Source organism: Pygocentrus nattereri, chromosome 17, assembly GCF_015220715.1.
Source record: "Pygocentrus nattereri isolate fPygNat1 chromosome 17, fPygNat1.pri, whole genome shotgun sequence".
Taxonomy (NCBI): Eukaryota; Metazoa; Chordata; class Actinopteri; order Characiformes; family Serrasalmidae; genus Pygocentrus; species Pygocentrus nattereri.
The window spans coordinates 5,414,682-5,432,918 of record NC_051227.1 but is presented as its reverse complement, the minus strand read 5'-3'; the positions used below and the strand labels follow the sequence as shown (position 1 = coordinate 5,432,918).

Below are 18,237 nucleotides of genomic sequence, written 5' to 3'. Positions count from 1 at the left end.
TAGGTCGAGTTTATTTTATTAGCCGATGTGTTCATTGCAGTAAAATGGCAGTAACAGTGCACTGAATGTGTAGAGGTGCGTCTCTATAGTGTTCACTTATTCACACTTCAATCAATAAGCACTTGGAATTTGACCAAGGGTGACCAACAGGTGGAGCTCTTCATGTTTACTGAGAAGAAACACTGTATTCAGCATGAAGGAGGAACAAAATTTTTTTTATTATTAGCATTTTTTATTATTAGCATTTCCAAGGCATGATGTGATACAGATCTATTTTTGTAGAGAAACGCGAGGAAGACGCTTAAGGAAGCTCCATGTCATGTAAAGGTTCTAGGAGGTGCCCATAAACTGGTATGGACACCACTGACCCCAACTGGTGTTATAGGTATGTATATGTGTGTGTGTGTGTGTGTATATATTATATTATATATTCACATGCATACATAGAAAGGAACGATCCTGCTGATGTACCTGCAGATGTATCTTGATTTTGTACCTGGTGAATATACGCTATATCACTATATAGTCGTCACCCATCCAAATGATTGAATTCAGGTGTTCCAGTCACTTCCATGGCCACAGGTGTATAAAGCCGAGCCCCTAGGCCTGCAGACTGCTTCTACAGACATTAGTGAAAGAATGGGTCGCTCTCAGGAGCTCAGTGAATTCCAGCGTGGTACCGTGATCGGACGCCACCTGCGCAACAAGTCCAGTCGTGAAATTTCCTCACTACTAAATATTCCACAGTCAGCTGTCAGTGGGATTATAACAAAGTGGAAGCGATTGGGAACGACAGTAACTCAGCCACAAAGTGGTCGGCCATGTAAAATGACAGAGCGGGGTCAGCGGATGCTGAGGGGCATAGTGCACAGAGGTCACCAACTTTCTGCAGAGTCAATCACTACAGACCTCCAAACTTCGTGTGGCCTTCAGATCAGCTCAAGAACAGCGTAGAGAGCTTCATGGAATGGGTTTCTATGGCCGAGCAGCTGCATCCAAGCCTTACATCACCAAGTGCAATGCAAAGCGTGGAATGCAGTGGTGTAAAGCGCCGCCACTGGACTCTAGAGCAGTGGAGATGTGTTCTCTGGAGTGACCAATCACGCTTCTCCGTCTGGCAATCTGATGGACGAGTCTGGGTTTGGCGGTTGCCAGGAGACGGTACTTGTCTGACTGCACTGTGCCGTGTGTAAAGTTTGGTGGAGGGGGATTATTGTGTGGGGTTGTTTTTCAGGAGTTGGGCTCGGCCCCTTAGTTCCAGTGAAAGGAACTCTTAATGCTTCAGCACCAAGAGATTTTCATGCTCCCAACTTTGTGGGAACAGTTTGGGGACGGCCCCTTCCTGTTCCAACATGACTGCGCTCCAGTGCACAAAGCAGGTCCATAAAAACACAGATGAGCCAGTTTGGTGTGGAAGAACTTGACTGGCCTGCACAGAGTCCTGACATCAACCTGATAGAACACCTTTGGGATGAATTAGAGCGGAGACTGTGAGCCAGGCCTTCTCGTCCAACATCAGTGTCTGACCTCACAAATGTGCTTCTGGAAGAACGGTCAAAAATTCCCAGAAACACACTCCTAACCCTTGTGGAAAGCCTTCCCAGAAGAGTTGAAGCTGTTAGAGCTGCAAAGGGGTGGCCAACATCATATTAAACCCCATGGATTAAGAATGGGATGTCACTCAAGTTTATATGCGTGTGAAGCCAGACGAGCGAAATCTTTTGGCAATAGTACATTGATTTTGTACCTGTTAACATACCCGGGGAAGCGGCTCCGTTAAGCAGCACTGGATTTGACTGGGGTCGAGTTTTAACGAAGGCTGTGTAATGGCCGGACCTCATAGTGCCGCTGTGCTCCACGATTCCATAGAGAGAATAAAGCACCTGAGTCTCTCCTTCCTCTACCCCCTACAAACAAACAAACAAACAAACAAACAAAACAAAACAAAACAAACTTCAGGTTTACTGTTTATTAAGGTGCATTTAAAACATGCTGCTCATTTTCTGCTACTATTCAAAAAGAGGAGAAAAAAGAAAGGCAGACTTAGAATAAAAGAAAGTGAGAGAATAAATCAAAGCAGGGGGAGAGAGAGAAATCAAGTGATAGAAGAAACAATGAAGCAGACTGAGAGAGAAAGAGTAAAAGACAGCGAGTGAGCAACATGGACAAAAGGAGAGAGAATAAAAGAGAGACAAAGACAGAAAAAGAAAGGGAGGAGAGAGATATAGTAAAAGAGAGCAAGCAAGAAAAAACAAAGGAGGGGGGAGTAAGCGAGCGAGAGGGAGGGAGAGAGGGAGCGAGAGAATAGAACGAGCAAGAGAGACAGAGAACAGAGAGAGAGAGGAAGAGCGAGAGAGACAGAACAGAGCGAGCGAGAATAGAGGGAGAGCGAGACAGAACAGAAAGAGAGAGCGAGCGAGAGTGAGAGAAGAGAGGGACTGTGAGAGAAAGAATGGGGGGGCAAGAGAGAGAATATGGAGCGAGAACAGAGTGAGCGAGAGAGAGAGAGAGAGAGAGAGAGAGAGAGAGAGAGAGAGAGAGAGAGAGAGAGAGAGAGACAATAGAGTGAGAGCGAGACAGAACAGAAAGAGAGAGTGAGACAGAACAGAAAGAGAGAGCGAGACAGAACAGAAAGAGAGAGCGAGACAGAACAGAAAGAGAGAGCGAGCGAGGGGGAGAGAGAGCGAGCGAGGGGGAGAGAGAGAATAGAGCGAGATGAGTACAGAGCGAGAGAGCGAGGGAGAATAGAGTAAGAGAGAGCGAAAATAGAGCGAGAGAGCAAGTGAGAGAGAAGAGAGGGACTGTGAGAGAAAGAATGGGGGGGGGAGAGCAAGAGAGAGAAAATGGAGTGAGTGAGTGAGTGAGTGAGTGAGAGAGTGAGAGTCTACCTTGCAGTTGGTGGAGCAGAATGGGGAGAGATCCAACACCTGAGGGAACTGAACATGTCTGTTCACCTTACACACACTGTAGCTCACCTGTGTACACACACACACACACACACACACACACACACACACACACACACACTGGTGAGCCTCTGAACTCAGTAATAACCTCTCTGGTGTAGACCAGCTCTGCTGGTGCCCAGGTGTGTCTACCTGCTGAAACCTCTTCAGGTGTAGAGTGAGGACAGGAGGAGGAGCAGAGATCAGCATCTGCTTCAGAGCCTCCCTGTAAACGTTCTTCTTAGAACCTGAAAACGTAAACAAATCAGTTCACTCAGAATTTACCCACGACTGTCAGTCACTTCACTGCTGGGATTCACAACTGCATCAGTTAAACTGGCGCCAAACCAATTTACCAATTAACAAGTCACTGAGGCTCAAACCCGACCAATCAGCACAGAGCTGCTTTAACCCATGTTTACAGATCACAGTGAGACGTACAGCCTCACAAACCACACCGCGTCCGTCAGAGACACTGAACAAGTGCACGTGGCTTAAGACGAGTGTATGATTCATGCAGTTAGCATCATGTTAACTGCTGCAGTATAAGCTTCCATTACTCGTCAGCTACACTAACCTCATAGCTCCAGCGAGGAGGAGAAATGGCAAATGTGGTTTATTATTAAATTTCTATTAAACTAAATTTCTCCATTGTGTCTACTTTAAAGGACCCATATCATGGAAAACTGGACCCATATCATGGAAAACTGGATTTTTCTGTTGGAAATAGGAGTTTGACGTAGCAAACGGAGTAAATGAATAGTAACACTTTACTGTAGGGTTCTGCTCATAAGGCTACATGACACTTACATAAGCCCGTCATGACAGCTGACATAACCCTACATAACCGTTTACAAATGCTTATTCCAATAGGTATCATCTGTCAATGTCTACTTCAGTTAACTTTGATCAAAATTGACAAAATGTAACCTTTATAGCAAGTCTGCCTGCTGGAATAATAATTTATAAACAGTTATGTAGGGTTATGTCAGTCGTCTTAACAAGCTTATGTAGATGTCATGTAGCCTTATGAACAGTACCCCCTACAGTAAAGTGTTACCAAATGAATAACAAACATGAACATAAATGCAAAATAAATGTAAACACAGTTGAAGTGTCATTGACCGCCCAGCTTATCCACTCCACACATGGATTTTAACTGTAAAGCCGCTCATTTTGAATTTATGTTTGTGATGTCACAAAACTAAACCGTGAACTAGCACCTTTGCATATATCCGCTTATTCAGCCTAGAGCTGTTTACCCTCACCCATTCAGGCTGAAGTTATGAGTGATTCCGCCCAGAAAGCTCTTTAAATGAGGCACCCAATCAGAACAGAGCTCATTTACATATCTCAGTGTTAAAGGCAGAGGAGCAAATCTAGCATGATCAATTCTAAAAGACGTTAAAAGACATAATTCTGGTTGTTTCTGGTCCATGAAAGCAAACAGATGCCACAAGAGGATCTCAAGGATGCAAAGAAAAGGAAAAAAATAAATAGGACAGGGGCCCTTTAAGATCGTGGGCGTGTGAGTCGTACCGTCCGAGGCTTTAGACGCGGCCTGTCTTTTGGTGCAGGTCACGCACAGCAGGCTGTTACTCTGAGTTAGATGCTCCACCTCTGTAAACTGGTACAGACACGACTCCACTGAGCACTCCTGCCTGTCTGGAGCCGCCCTGCTGGCGAGAGTGCAGAAGGCCAGCTCTGGATCCTGATTCACCACCACATACTCAACAGCGTCACCTAGAGGCGGAATACACGGCAAAATCTGTGAGTATATGATTACTGTTGTGTAGAGCCTCAATAAGTGTCCTAAATAGGCTCCGCCCACAAATTTGGTCTTTAATAGATACCGTTAAGCTTTACAGCTACGACATCTCATTAGGCTGAATGAATAACCGACTCTAAATGTAGGTATTGTGATATAAACCGAGTCTGTTCTACAGTTTCTCATTAGGCTGAATGAATAACCGACTCTAAATGTAGGTATTGTGATATAAACCGAGTCTGTTCTACAGTTTCTCATTAGGCTGAATGAATAACCGACTCTAAATGTAGGTATTGTGATATAAACTGAGTCTGTTCTACAGTTTCTCATTAGGCTGAATGAATAACCGACTCTAAATGTAGGTATTGTGATATAAACCGAGTCGTGTTGATGCCGAGTCACCTGAGGCTTTTTCTTCAAGCCTTGCATCCAAACTCTCCTCATCAGCTGCCTGCAGGGAGAGCGCATTCACACCATCTGCTAACTCGTCTTCCTCATTTAAAGGGACATTCGTTTCGCTCTCCTCATCCTCTCCTCCATCCTGCTCCACCTTGGGGTTGGCTCGCTCCTCAGTCAGAGCGCTATAGCGGTTGACACTCGACGCAGCATCTCTTTCAGAGGCTTCTTTACTTTCTTCCTCCTCCTCTTCCTCATCAGCAGGTCCATCTTGGTCCCGCACTGCTGGGTCAGAGGCCACTGACTGGCTCTTATCCTGGTCCACTTCGCCCTCATCGCCAGCCTCCAACTGTCCATCTGCAGTGGTAGGTGGAGCTTCTGAAGGGCTATCTGTGTCATGATTCGTAAAAACATCCAGCGTGAGCTTCGCTCCTTGTTTCTGCTGCCGTCTCTGATTCTGTAAACATGACAAAATAAAAACATTTTAGATTTTACACTGTCAACAGTAGAAGCCATATCACCCCCTACGCTTCCTGTAGTGTATTACAGTCTGTCAGAGTGACTGTGTGGATCATATGAACATTATAGAGCTTTTTAAATGAAACAGTAGAAGCCATATCGCCCCCTACGCTTCCTGTAGTGTATTACAGTCTGTCAGAGTGACTGTGTGGATCATATGAACATTATAGAGGCTTTTTAAATGAAACAGTAGAAGCCATATCGCCCCCTACGCTTCCTGTAGTGTACTACAGTCTGTCAGAGTGACTGTGTGGATCATATGAACATTATAGAGCTTTTTAAATGAAACAGTAAAAGCCATATCGCCCCCTACGCTTCATGTAGTGTATTACAGTCTGTCAGAGCGACTGTGTGGATCATATGAACATTATAGAGGCTTTTTAAATGAAACAGTAGAAGCTATATCGCCCCCTACGCTTCCTGTAGTGTACTACAGTCTGTCAGAGTGACTGTGTGGATCATATGAACATTATAGAGCTTTTTAAATGAAACAGTAGAAGCTATATCGCCCCCTACGCTTCCTGTAGTGTACTACAGTCTGTCAGAGTGACTGTGTGGATCATATGAACATTATAGAGCTTTTTAAATGAAACAGTAGAAGCCATATCGCCCCCTACGCTTCCTGTAGTGTATTACAGTCTGTCAGAGTGACTGTGTGGATCATATGAACATTATAGAGCTTTTTAAATGAAACAGTAAAAGCCATATCGCCCCCTACGCTTCCTGTAGTGTATTACAGTCTGTCAGAGTGACTGTGTGGATCATATGAACATTATAGATCATTATGAAGCACTTTTTTTTTTTAAAGTTTATTTTCCTTTTTTTTGTTTTATGGCTTAACCTATAAGACATAAATGCTCCTAAAATACTTTGGTTAAATTAAGAATTGAATTTCTTCATGAACAAACGTTTATAAAGACCTACATTTGGACATTATAAGACATGTGAGGACAGTGATTAGCTCCAGAAAGCTACCCTGAGGAACATCTCTGTACCTTTGCCTGTTTCTTGGCCTGCTTCTTGGCCTTCTTTAGCTGATACTTGCTGCCTGCACCTGTCGGCATATCTTCATCCCCATTGGCCAGTGGAACGGCAGTGTCCTTCCCTCTGTCCTCAGAGACGCTGCTCTTCTGCTGAACTCCCTTCTTCTGGTTCTTCTTCCTATAGGCCTATAAAAGATCAACACCGTCACTGATCTACAATTAGCGTTTGCATTTCACATCTCAGCCACAACAGACAGATTTGGCTGTAACTTGGTGAATATTACAGTCAACTATTCCATAAACACCAGCCAGCTTTAAGGATCAGTCCCTGAAGAGGCGGCGGCAGCGTGTGACGCTGCTAACCAAAGTCTGTGGATCCTCAGAGGATAAGAGAGGAAACAGAAGTGTGGCAGGCTGGTGAGCATGCTAGGCTAAAGTCTACCTCAACTTAAAAAAAGTATTTTGATGCTAACTGTACTGGATGATTATGTACTTTATTAGGCTCATTAGGCTGAATGAATAACCGACTCTAAATGTAGGTATTGTGGTATAAACCCATTTTATGTTGTACTGTTTTCCAACATTTTAAGCTCAGCAATTATGGAATAAAATGTGCAGAAGTGTGTCTCTGTAGAGGATGTTGTATCTTATAATCATTAGAAAATCATCAACAACAAGGGATTTTACCAAACTGTATATGTTCAGACAAATCCATTTCAGATGCTTACATAAATGCACTGTTGTAGATTAACAGTATCTTATTATTCCGTCTTTCCACTTTTTAATTATTTTTTAACCAAAGTAAACTTGAAATATTTTATTGTGCACAACAGCAAAAAACAAACAAAAAAAAACTGAACAATAAACAGGTTTCATTTCAATTAGTCAATATCGCTGTTGCAAAAACAGCACCGAATGTTGTTTCACGTCATAGTTTCTGCTGAAGCGATCTTCTAATTGTGTAGCTTTTTGTCTGAATTTGCCATTCTACTTTAAAGGGGGCAGCAGTTCCATTCTGGCTCCAGTACAGGCCTGAATGGAACTGCTGCTCCATTTAAGATGGAGTGGAAAATCCAAGAAAAGGCAGCCAGCATCAGCTTTACTGTATTTCTCAAGTCATTTGATGAAACGGACTAGAATAGGGCTCGATCGAGGCTCTGCAGTGCGTTAAATTTCATCTGAAACACGAAGGAAACATTCCTGATTCAGCCATTCAGCTAAACGGGGTAACATTAGCGTGAGTTGCACTGTCTGTCTGCTGCGTTTTCTGCACTTATCTGTGACGTACAGACATAGCGGTCATCACAAATCTCACACCAGTCAGGTAAACAGACTGAACTCATTCCCTGACAGCAAGAGGATAGTGGACCACCGACGGCCCGCTGATGGCAAAGCTGGCGGTCCACTGGTGTTTGGCTCAGCGTTTTCTGGGCGGCCCACTGGTGATTTAGCAGAGCAATGGACAAAATTCCACTCATCATTGCTTGTTTTCCACTCACAGTCCAATTTACTGATTTTTCTTTCCTTCTTTTCTTTAGCTGTACTTTGTAAATTAGTAAATAACTTTAATCCAACACAGAGTCAGCAACATTTTCAATAAAATCATTTTATATCAGGTACAGTCGTCATTTATTTCTTTAAGTAATTTGTAATATTTGTCTTGGTTTATTGACAGAATTATTCTTTTAAATAATCAGCCTGAGAAAACAGTTTAGATGCAAATGCTCGAAGTGTACTCGGCGCGTTTTGCTTATACACCTTCTTTAGTGGTTAGATTTACACCCCGTTTCAGTCGCATTCCTAACTGACACCTCCTATTCCCTCATGCCAAGCCAGTGCGTCTGTTCTGCTTTTCTTAAGGCCCCTCTCAGTTCCCCTTGTCTTAATATATCATAAACGGGGCTGCATCTCATCGGTATTCCTGTCTTCATATACCAGAGCAGAAGTGGCCAGGGGTGAGACAAAGTGCGCTGGTAGGTCAGGGAGACAAAGTGGACAGATGATTATTATACAGTCGTTAGTAAGTGGTTATAATACTGATCATAACAGAGTATAAGACTGATTTTTCTACAATCTATTTGAGGAGACTGAAAACTAGTTCTTGCACGCAGGGGAATAATGCGGATGGACCAACGGCGGCAGTTAGCCACTGCACCCAGTGGACCGATATGCGCTCATTATCTGAGATACACCTCCCATCATAAAGGCTGCAGTGAATACAAAGCGAACGTGGAAGCCGAGTCGAACGTGAATAATCAGATATTTACAGCGTCAACATCAGCAAAAATACCGAAGAGATGCAGCGGCTCTAAAGTTTTCCTGGGAAAACGACAGGCAATAACGCTACCTCATCAGCCACAGGCAGCGACAGGTCGAGAAACACCTCCGTCACCAAGGAGACGGTCTTGCACTCCTGACACATCACGGTGCTGGTCATCTCCCCGCCGAACACGCGGTCCACGAAGTTCTTGCCGCCACCGTTTCTCTCGTAGTCTGCAGAGAAAACGTACATGGAGAGACGCTTTACAGCCACTGCGTTTATCTGACGCTATGAGCATCTGCTGCTCAGACAAAGGGCTACACATCACTGTACAGCAGAACTGAGAGTTAGCATTTAGCACAAAGTGCTAACACAAATTCAAACACCTCTTCATGAGCGCTAGCACTAGCATGTGGCTAACACAGACTGTGAGTGCCAACAGCCAATGAGCTGCTCTGCTCGCCAACCAATCAGCTCTCAGTAGCAGTAACGCCAACCAATCAGCTCTCAGTAGCAGAAACGCTAATCAATCCGTTTTTTTGCTTTTTTAGTGAAATTAATTCGTCTACTTTCTAAAATTAAAGTTCTGGTTTAGAAGCTACTTTAACTTTTCATTTTTAGCCGTTTAGCTCCTTTCACTCCCATTCACTGTGGACTGGGCGTGGCTTTTATAAGGGGGTGGGGTCGGGTAAGAAGTGGCTGGGCTCCTCCTAAACCGGCTCTGCTCTGGCCTCAGTGTACCTGGTTTCCTCAGACTTCCCCATGCACAATAAAACTCAGAGAACCGCAGGTTAAACTCACCTTTCGCGATTTTCTTCTGTTCTTCATCCAGACTTTTCCCGGAGCTCTTCAGCGCCTCCAGGATTCCAGCTGTTACTCTCTGAGAGAAGTGAACCAGTTCAGACGCTACACGGCACACGACACGCTCACAAACCAGTCTGACGTGATCTTTACACGGCGAGAAGAAGAGCCCCCTGACCGCGGACCCTCCATCAAAACCAGGGCAGACACATGTAGACACTCCTCTCCTGAAACTCGCTGACATTCGCATATAAAAGCTGCGGCTCTACATTAGCACTAGATGCTGCTCCTTTCATGAGAACTAGCGCTGGTATACGGCCAAAACCTTAACAACGTTAACGTTATCCCAAGATTCTGACATCAGCACATCGACAATACTGCTTTCCTAGGAGTTAGCATTAGCAAGAGGCTAACATTAGCACATGGATAATACTGTTTTCCTAGGCGTTAGCATTAGCAAGAGGCTAACATTAGCACATGGATAATACTGTTTTCCTAGGCGTTAGCATTAGCAAGAGGCTAACATTAGCACATGGATAATACTGTTTTCCTAGGCGTTAGCATTAGCAAGAGGCTAACATTAGCACATGGATAATACGGTTTTCCTAGGCGTTAGCATTAGCAAGAGGCTAACATTAGCACATGGATAATACTGCTTTCCTAGGTGTTAGCATTAGCATGTGGCTAACATTAGCATACATACAGTGCTCTCCTCAGATCTCATGCCGTCCAGCAGGTAGCGCAGGAGCTCCTGACTGTCCTGCTGCTGGAAGCCTTTAAACCTGGCCGCCCTGCAGAGACGACAACATACAAACAAGCTTAAAACATCAAAACATTAAACACGTTAAACATTTCGTCCCGATGTTTTCAGCGCTTTTATCTTTCCTCTCCACTTCGTTCCGCTTCATCATTTGACTGCACCGTCTTCCACGTTTAATAAACGTTATTAACGTTACTGTAAAATTTGTATCATGTTGTTGTTTCTCATTTTCTGTAAAGCTGTTTTAAATGCCCTACTTTCATGATATAATAATCACTGTAGTTTCAGGCTTTTTTGAAAGAATAGATCCTTGAATCATGATTTAATAAACATTTTGTAACAATCATTCACTTAGAAATGATTAGAATAAAGTTATAGCCATATAGTTGACCCTTGAAGAGCGAAGTAAGCTGGTGAGAACCGGCAAAAAAAAAAAACGAGTCTTGAGATAAATAATAAAGTTTCAAAATGATGGTCTTGGCCTGGTACTGCCAGGCTGGGAAAGCCTAGAAAGAACAGATCCCAGGGATGGTTGGAGATAAGTTTCCAATGAAAGTGTCAAATTAAGCAATGAGAACCACAAAGGTGATTCAGGAACATATGAAACAGGGCGGGGTGACGAGCGCACCCCGAAACGGGTTATAAGAAGGGGATGTTTTGTGGTGATCTTTGCATTTGGTTGTCCGGAAACCGTCTCGCAACCTGAAGCTCAATAAACGAAGGCCTTTTCCTCGCTTCCACGAGAACTCAGAGACCCGAGTTTTATTCTACTTTAGGCAATAATAAGAAAAAAACCACAGTACAGAACAGTCTTAGTATTTAAACCCCATATATCGGGGCTTCGGTCCCGACAGGAGCGTGAACTTTTTACACTTTCCATAAATTTTTTGTGAGTGGTGCATTTTAACACAGTTCTACTGGGTCTTACTTCTTGCACACTTGCGTGAAGAGCTCTCTGGGCGTCACCACAGACTTCTGGGTCTGCTGGATTTCGTTCAGCAGCTGGCACATCGCCAGCGTGAGGGAGCCGGGTTTTGGCAGCTGGACCTCCAAAGGATCCTGGGAGAGAAAACACCACAAGAAAAGTCTTATTTGCAAAGTTACTCAGTCCAGATTTTCTCTAGATCTAAAAGGGCCCATATCGTGAAAAACTACGCTTCTCTGGCTTTTCTGAATCGGTTTGTAAAATTAGGAACATTTCTAAACGCGCCGTCCACTAATCTGTCCACAGGGTGTATAAGGATTTGGAGCTAAAGCTCAAAAACAGCTTGTTTTGAATGGTTTTTGTGATGTCAAGCACTAACTCATTTGCATATGTCTATACGTCCATCTTTTCGGCTTGCAGCAGTTTAGCTTTGCCCATTCACACTGAAGTTATAAGGAGTGTTTCAGCCAAGATGTTTTAAATGAGGCACAGCCAATTAGAACAGAGCTCATTTGCATATATCAGTTTTAAAGGCGCAGTAACAGAAACAGCCGGTTGTCTTATAAGTGATAAAGAGTGTGTCGGGACTTGGAGCAATCCAGCCTCCGCCCCAAGCCCGGACGTGTGTTATGTTACAACTAATTAATTAAGTTTCAGTTCTAGGTTTTTTCTGCTCTCTTATGCAAGATTTTAAAAAGATTCAAAGCATTCTGCCAAAATAAAGGAAAAAGAAAAACCAAACTTCAGTCGATGAGTTCTTTTTGAAGGAAGGAAAAGGCCGCCTTCGTTTATTGAGCTTCAGGTGGCAAGATGATTTTTTGGACAAGCAAATGCAAAGACCATTACAAAGCATCCTTCTTTTGGGGTGAGCTCATCACCCCTCCCTTTTTTATATGACCTTGAAATCACCTTTTAGTTCCCCTTATGTCTTGGGCCCAATCCCATTTCTTCTTTTTACCCCTACCCCTTGTTCTCGAGTGTAATCCTCCCCCTCGAAACTGAGTGGTTGGTTAGTGTAGTGGGTAACACCTCTGCTTTCTATGCTGTAGACTAGGGTTCAATCCCCCGCCTCGGTAAGCACCCAATACTATACCCATAAGAGTCCTTGGGCAAGACTCCTAACACCACCTTCGCCTACCTGTGTAAAATGAATGAATCCCTATGAAATGGAACGACCGTTAAAGAACCAGATACGTCATCAGTTGTCGTCAGCGATTTTCACGTAAACAGGCGGGATGAGGTTTTCTGGCCATTTCCAATACGCTGCCTCCAGCTGTGGTGATCTCTCGTGTCACATGACGGGACAGGTGATTCATATTTAAAATAGCCTGGAAAAATAACCAGGATGTGTTTTCCTGCTTTGTCTCCAGATTACAGTAATAATGGTACACCAGACTGACATTCGCTGTTTATCCGAAGGAGACTGAAAAGCCTGGGCGCTCGTGATTCATTCACAACTTCGGTTTTACGCAAATCAATCAATCAAACGGGTCAGAGAATAAAAGAAGAGCACAAACAAAAAACTACATGGCCACTTGTGCAGCTATCTGGCCGATGATTCACAGGGCATTCTGGGCATTTTCTCATTCACACTGTTTGTAGCAAGCCTCTGAAAAATCTCCGTTTGAAGGGCCAAAAAGTCCCAACACTGCACCCTACCCCTCCATCTCAACAACAATCGGGACAACCCTACCCCTAGACGTGAATGCTCAAAACAGAGGGGTAGGGCTAAGTGTTAGGGGCAAGAGGTGAAATAGTACTGGGCCTTGATTTACTGAATCTTTTGGAAACCCTCATTTCCCATCAATCCTAAGACATATTTTTTATATAATTTTTTATCCTTCCGTATGAAGTCACTGACCTCTTCAAGGCCTCTAGTTGGGCCCTTTCCTCATTAATTTGACTTATGGGCTAGTTTCTGCCAATTCTTCTCGTCTTTTAATTAAGAGCTAGCTCGTTTTCAGATTTTTGCTGTGCAGGCAGTCTTTTTCAGGCTTCTTCAGGTGCTTTATCAAAAACCCTTTTAAGTGATGCACTGCCCATGCCTGGGTCACAAGTTCACTCTGACCCATGCATGCAAACGTTAGGCCTGTTTTCTGCTGAAGAGATCTGTCTGCCTCAGCTATATGACTAACTTTATTTCAATTATTTCTAAGTGAATTATCACTACAAGAATTTTATTAAACTGTGATTGTGACATTTTATCAGAATTTCTGACAAGAGGCTGGAAAATCGCCCTGTAGAAATGAATTGTGTCTGTTTTTTGGTACTGAAGCACACCAGCTTAATCAGTTTCAATTAAAAAAATTAAAATACAAGAAAAATTAAAAAGATATGGGCCCTTTACTTTCTGCATGTGTGTTATTGCCTTTTTCTTCATTACAAATCCTTGTTTTATTAATTCATTCCACCCAACAGAGAAGCTCTGCGGTTCACTGAGACATACCAGCCGTGAGGGCAGTGGGGGTTTGAGTAACAGGCTGCTCTGCTCATCCTTCACTTCACTCAGCAGCCGACGCAGCAGCACCGTCTGAGACAAGTTCTGAAACGGAGACAGAGGGGTCTTCACTCAACCAAAAGTTAGAGACCACCTTATACAAGAATATGCCGATGCATAAGAAAGGAGAACGTCAAAGTAGAACAAGTCAAGTTTCCAAAACTGGAAGCTACAGAGAAAATGGGGCTCCTAACAACCACCTGGAAGACCTGGAAGACCCCAAATCAGATAAACGGCACGTAAAGCTTTGATCTTTGGGAGAGAGGACAAAATCAAGCTACTTCAGATCTGAAAACATCCACAGGTGTTTCTGGGATCAAAAAAGAACCTCACTGAGAAACGTCCATTGTCCATTTTATATCATACAGTTTCACTTTGTAGTTCTACAGTTACAAACTGTAGTTCAATTGTTTCTCTGCATACTCTAACAAGTTAGCCCCCTAACAAAGTACTGACGGGGTGGTGGTGTTACTGCAGTGCTGAGAATGATCCACCACCCAAATAGTGCCTGCTCTGTGAGGGTCAATGCGGGTTCTGACCACTGAAGAACAGGGTAACAGAGTATCAGAGAAACAGATGGACTACAGTCTGTAACTGTAGAACTACAAAGTGCAGCTATACAGTAAGTGGAGCTGATAAAGTGGACAATGAGCGTAGAAATGAGGAGGTGGTCTTATACAATGATAGACTAGTGAAAGTTAAAAAGGGTCAGTTTTTTTTGGATCTAATTAAAGTTACTGACTTATTGTATCCCAATTTCTGACCAATCGACAAAGACAAACACCCACGTGTGTAATTTGGGGCATTTCGCCTCCTTAATGTGAACCAAATCGTACCAAATGAAAAGGATGCAAAGATTCAAACTCTGGTTCGGACTCAAAGAGAACGAATCAGGTGTGAAAACAGCCTAAAAGGATCCTGACCTGCAGGACCGCATTGAAGAAGCAGGTGTTTCCCAGATTACTGAAGCCCTTCACGGCAACGGCTCCACAGCCAGACCCTCCCGGGGACTCTTTCGGGGCGCCGTTCTGCTTCGTGGCCTTCTTCTGCTCCTTCTGCTTTGCCGTATTCTCCTGCTCCTTCTCAGGCGCTTCCTCCATCGTGACCTCCGACACGCTGTTCTCCTCCTTCACCTCTGAACGAGAACATCATCAGGTTAACGGTATTTCAGAGGAACTGATCACTAACAATGAGAGCATAGCTGGCAACCCCAGCCTTTCTCAACCACATCTCCATCTGCTGCACCTGCAGTGGTCAACTTATACTCCTATATAGGGGTAACATCTCTGTAGGGTTCCACTGTCCAGCGGCAGCGACAAAACGCCGTAATAGAGCATTAATTTGTAGTTTCTATCGTAATTAGTATGAAGATACTGCTACTGAAACAGTGAAACTACACAGGAAAACAGCTGCTACGATCAAGTTGCATTAACAGTTCGATTAGAAGCCACAGGGTCACTACGGCAACCAGAAATCCTGCTTGTTGCATGTGTTTCTCTTACGAGTTCTTTCTCCATCATGCAAGGTTGCCAGATTCACGGTTTTCCCAAAAGATTCCCCTTAGTCTGAAATTGAAGGGGAAATGACAGCGTTTTCTGCTTGGACAACTTTTTCAAGTAGTCACAGTTGCAGAAAACGCTGGAAAATGAAAAACAAAATCACCTTATAAATGTATATTAATCCTAGTTCTGAATAACTGGCAACCCATTCTGTTTCTGGCAACAAGAAAGTGAGCACAGCCGCACACAGTGACCATGGCAACAATCTAGAAATTTTAGTTTTTAGCCAATCTGAGAGCGAGACGTCTGCTCCCTTTAAGATTTTTTGATGAACGCGAGCCCAGCAGACAAATGGCTCTTCTACAACATTTCGGTGGAGCAACACCTGTCGCCTGGACGATAAATCAGCCACAACACAGACAAGAACTTCAACACATTCTCCTAAGCGTAGAAAAATCTGCTGAAATCATTTTCCATAGTAACTGACCTAAACCTGTTACAGACGCAGCAGGTAGAGATGAGGTTTAAACACTCAGTCAATAAGGCTGCGTTCACATTACAGGCCTCATTACTCAAATCAGATTTCTTGCTCAAGTCCGACCTCTCTGACACGACGGTTCACACTCGTTTAGGTCAGTGACTCAAATCTGTCATTAATGTGATGAACCGGCGTCTGAAATGAGCCTCATGAGCTCCTCCTACTCAGCAATGTCATGTGACTGAATCACTGCATCATCAGCACAAACTAACGAGCAGAACGAGCTTCACTGAGAAGATCCTTAACTCTGATCAGCTCTCAGCTTCATTATTAGAGCCAGACGGAGGAGGAAAAGGTGAGATGAGCTGCTTTTCCACCGTTTACAGGCTTAAACTTCTGTTCGGCGCTGCTGCCTCACATTAAGGTCACATGGCCACGATTCGGATACGCATCCGATCTAGAACCACATATGAAAGTGGCTCAGGTCGGATTTCAAAAGATCAGATTTGCGTCCACACAGCCCTGAAAACATCAGATCTGAGTTGTGTTAGAGTAAATAATCGGATTTGTGCCACTTCAGCCTGGTAATGTGAACGCAGCCTTTCACGTGGTCCTGGATTAATGATCGGAATTCAGGTGCTTTTTTTCCACTGCACGTGTGCCGTCATTCAGCGTTACCATGGCAGCAGCGCCAAACAGAAGTTTAAGCCTGTCAACGGTGGAAAAGCAGCTCATCTCACCTTTTTCTCCTTCGCCTGGCTCTAATAATGAAGCTGAGAGCTGATCAGAGTTAATTATTGTTAGAAAAATTTGTATTATATGGTTATGGAACCATGTCTGCACATGCTTGGGACACATGCCTTTTGTAATAACGTACTCACACAGAGGGTACATGGTGTGGGTGTGTGTGTGTAAAAAGCAGAAGCTGACCCCTGGCTTAGAGCGATAGACAGGATGGGTCAGTTAAGTATGTAACTGAAACTGGGTGCTCTTCCAACAACTAAGTAAGGTCTGAACTTTTGCATCCAGACTTTCTCCTGTATGTAGTTTGCTCTCTTGCCGTTGAAAACGCTGTTGGACGTAGACCACCATGGCCACGGAGGACCTGACCCACCGCCTAGTTATAGTGCTGCTGTGACTGCACGCACTGACGAGGACAGTAAGAGTGGGATCGCGTCCGCCCCACCAGCCGCAGTAACTCCCTCACCCTTGACTGATCAAAAGCCGCGTATATATCCAGACCTCAGTGGTAGACAATTACGCTCAGGCTGGGTCCCATTTGATTTTTCCGCGATACGTCTCCAACGTTTTCCCCTCATGGCACTGTTGTGAACGATTTAAATAAAGAATTCACTGCTGAGGCTTCCCCCCCTCCACATGACTGAAGTTCCGAACCCTAATCCTGGTGCTGATGGTAACCCTACCATATTTGTGCTTAGACCATGGAGTGAGGAGGATGTAAGGAAACACTGAAGGTATCCTCCATCCTAAAAAGAAAATGCAAGAATTTAAAACCTAAATTGACAAATCTTTCCACAAGCTATAGGCTGAATGGCATGGAATATGACAAGGTAGGAGGGACTAATAGAGTGGACAGTGAGTGGACACGGTGTTTAAAAATTCCAGCAGCACTGCTGTGTCTGATCTACTCGTACCAGCACAACACCACCACGTCAGTGTCACTGCAGTATTGAGAATGATCCACCACCCAAATAGTACCTGCTCTTTGAGGGTCCATGGGGGTCCTGACCACTGAAGAACAGGCTAACAAAGTATCAGAGAAACAGATGGACTACAGTCTGTAACTGTAGAACTACAGAGGGCAGCTATACAGTAAGTGGAGCTGATAAAGTGGACAATAAGTGTAGAAACGAGGAGGTGGACTTTATACAATGATAGACAGGTGCAAGTTAAAAAGGGTCAGTTTTTTTGGATCTAATTAAAGTTACTGACTTCTCGTATCCCAATTTCTGACCAGTCGACAAAGACAAACACCCACATGTGTAATTTGGGGCATTTTCGCCTCCTTAACATGAACCAAATCGTACAAAATGAAAAAGATCCAAAGATTCAAACTCTGGTTCATACTCAAATAGAACGTTTGCCCATAAGGCTGACTGGACTGAATTAAGCTGCTGTATTCACATAGGCACATACTACGGTAGACTCAAAGAATACCTCAAAACTCGAACGATGACAGCCCTTAAGAACAGCAGTTAAAGAATGAATTTCTGAAAAGGTGCCCTTCAACCCGTAAGCAGTTTTGTCACTAAAATTATGGTTGATGCACGTAAATAAAACACCCTAGACTATGCCAGACATGCTGAAAGACACTTTAAGGGAAAAAAGGAAGCCAAAAAAGCTACTGCACTTGTTCTGCATTCTGACAAGGGTGAGGAGATCTTT

General features: G+C 43.8%; 1 protein-coding gene across 2 annotated transcripts in view; it reads right to left on the bottom strand.

Annotated features, from left to right (window-relative positions):
- The window catches only part of usp16 (ubiquitin specific peptidase 16), a 31,277-nt gene that overhangs the window by 1,071 nt on the left and 11,969 nt on the right, over window positions 1–18,237 (bottom strand). The window contains exons 6-17 of one of the 2 annotated variants that reach the window (XM_037546855.1): window positions 14,778–14,989; window positions 13,804–13,899; window positions 11,361–11,491; window positions 10,376–10,463; window positions 9,673–9,751; window positions 8,959–9,104; window positions 6,624–6,797; window positions 5,116–5,566; window positions 4,485–4,688; window positions 3,099–3,193; window positions 2,889–2,975; window positions 1,760–1,907 (exon numbers count right to left, since the gene is read on the bottom strand). In XM_037546855.1, the coding sequence (XP_037402752.1) occupies window positions 1,760–1,907; window positions 2,889–2,975; window positions 3,099–3,193; window positions 4,485–4,688; window positions 5,116–5,566; window positions 6,624–6,797; window positions 8,959–9,104; window positions 9,673–9,751; window positions 10,376–10,463; window positions 11,361–11,491; window positions 13,804–13,899; window positions 14,778–14,989 (1,911 nt within the window). Of the gene's footprint in view, window positions 1–1,747; window positions 1,908–2,888; window positions 2,976–3,098; window positions 3,194–4,484; window positions 4,689–5,115; window positions 5,567–6,623; window positions 6,798–8,958; window positions 9,105–9,672; window positions 9,752–10,375; window positions 10,464–11,360; window positions 11,492–13,803; window positions 13,900–14,777; window positions 14,990–18,237 lie in introns of both variants that reach the window. The other variant, XM_037546854.1, reaches the window with a different exon arrangement.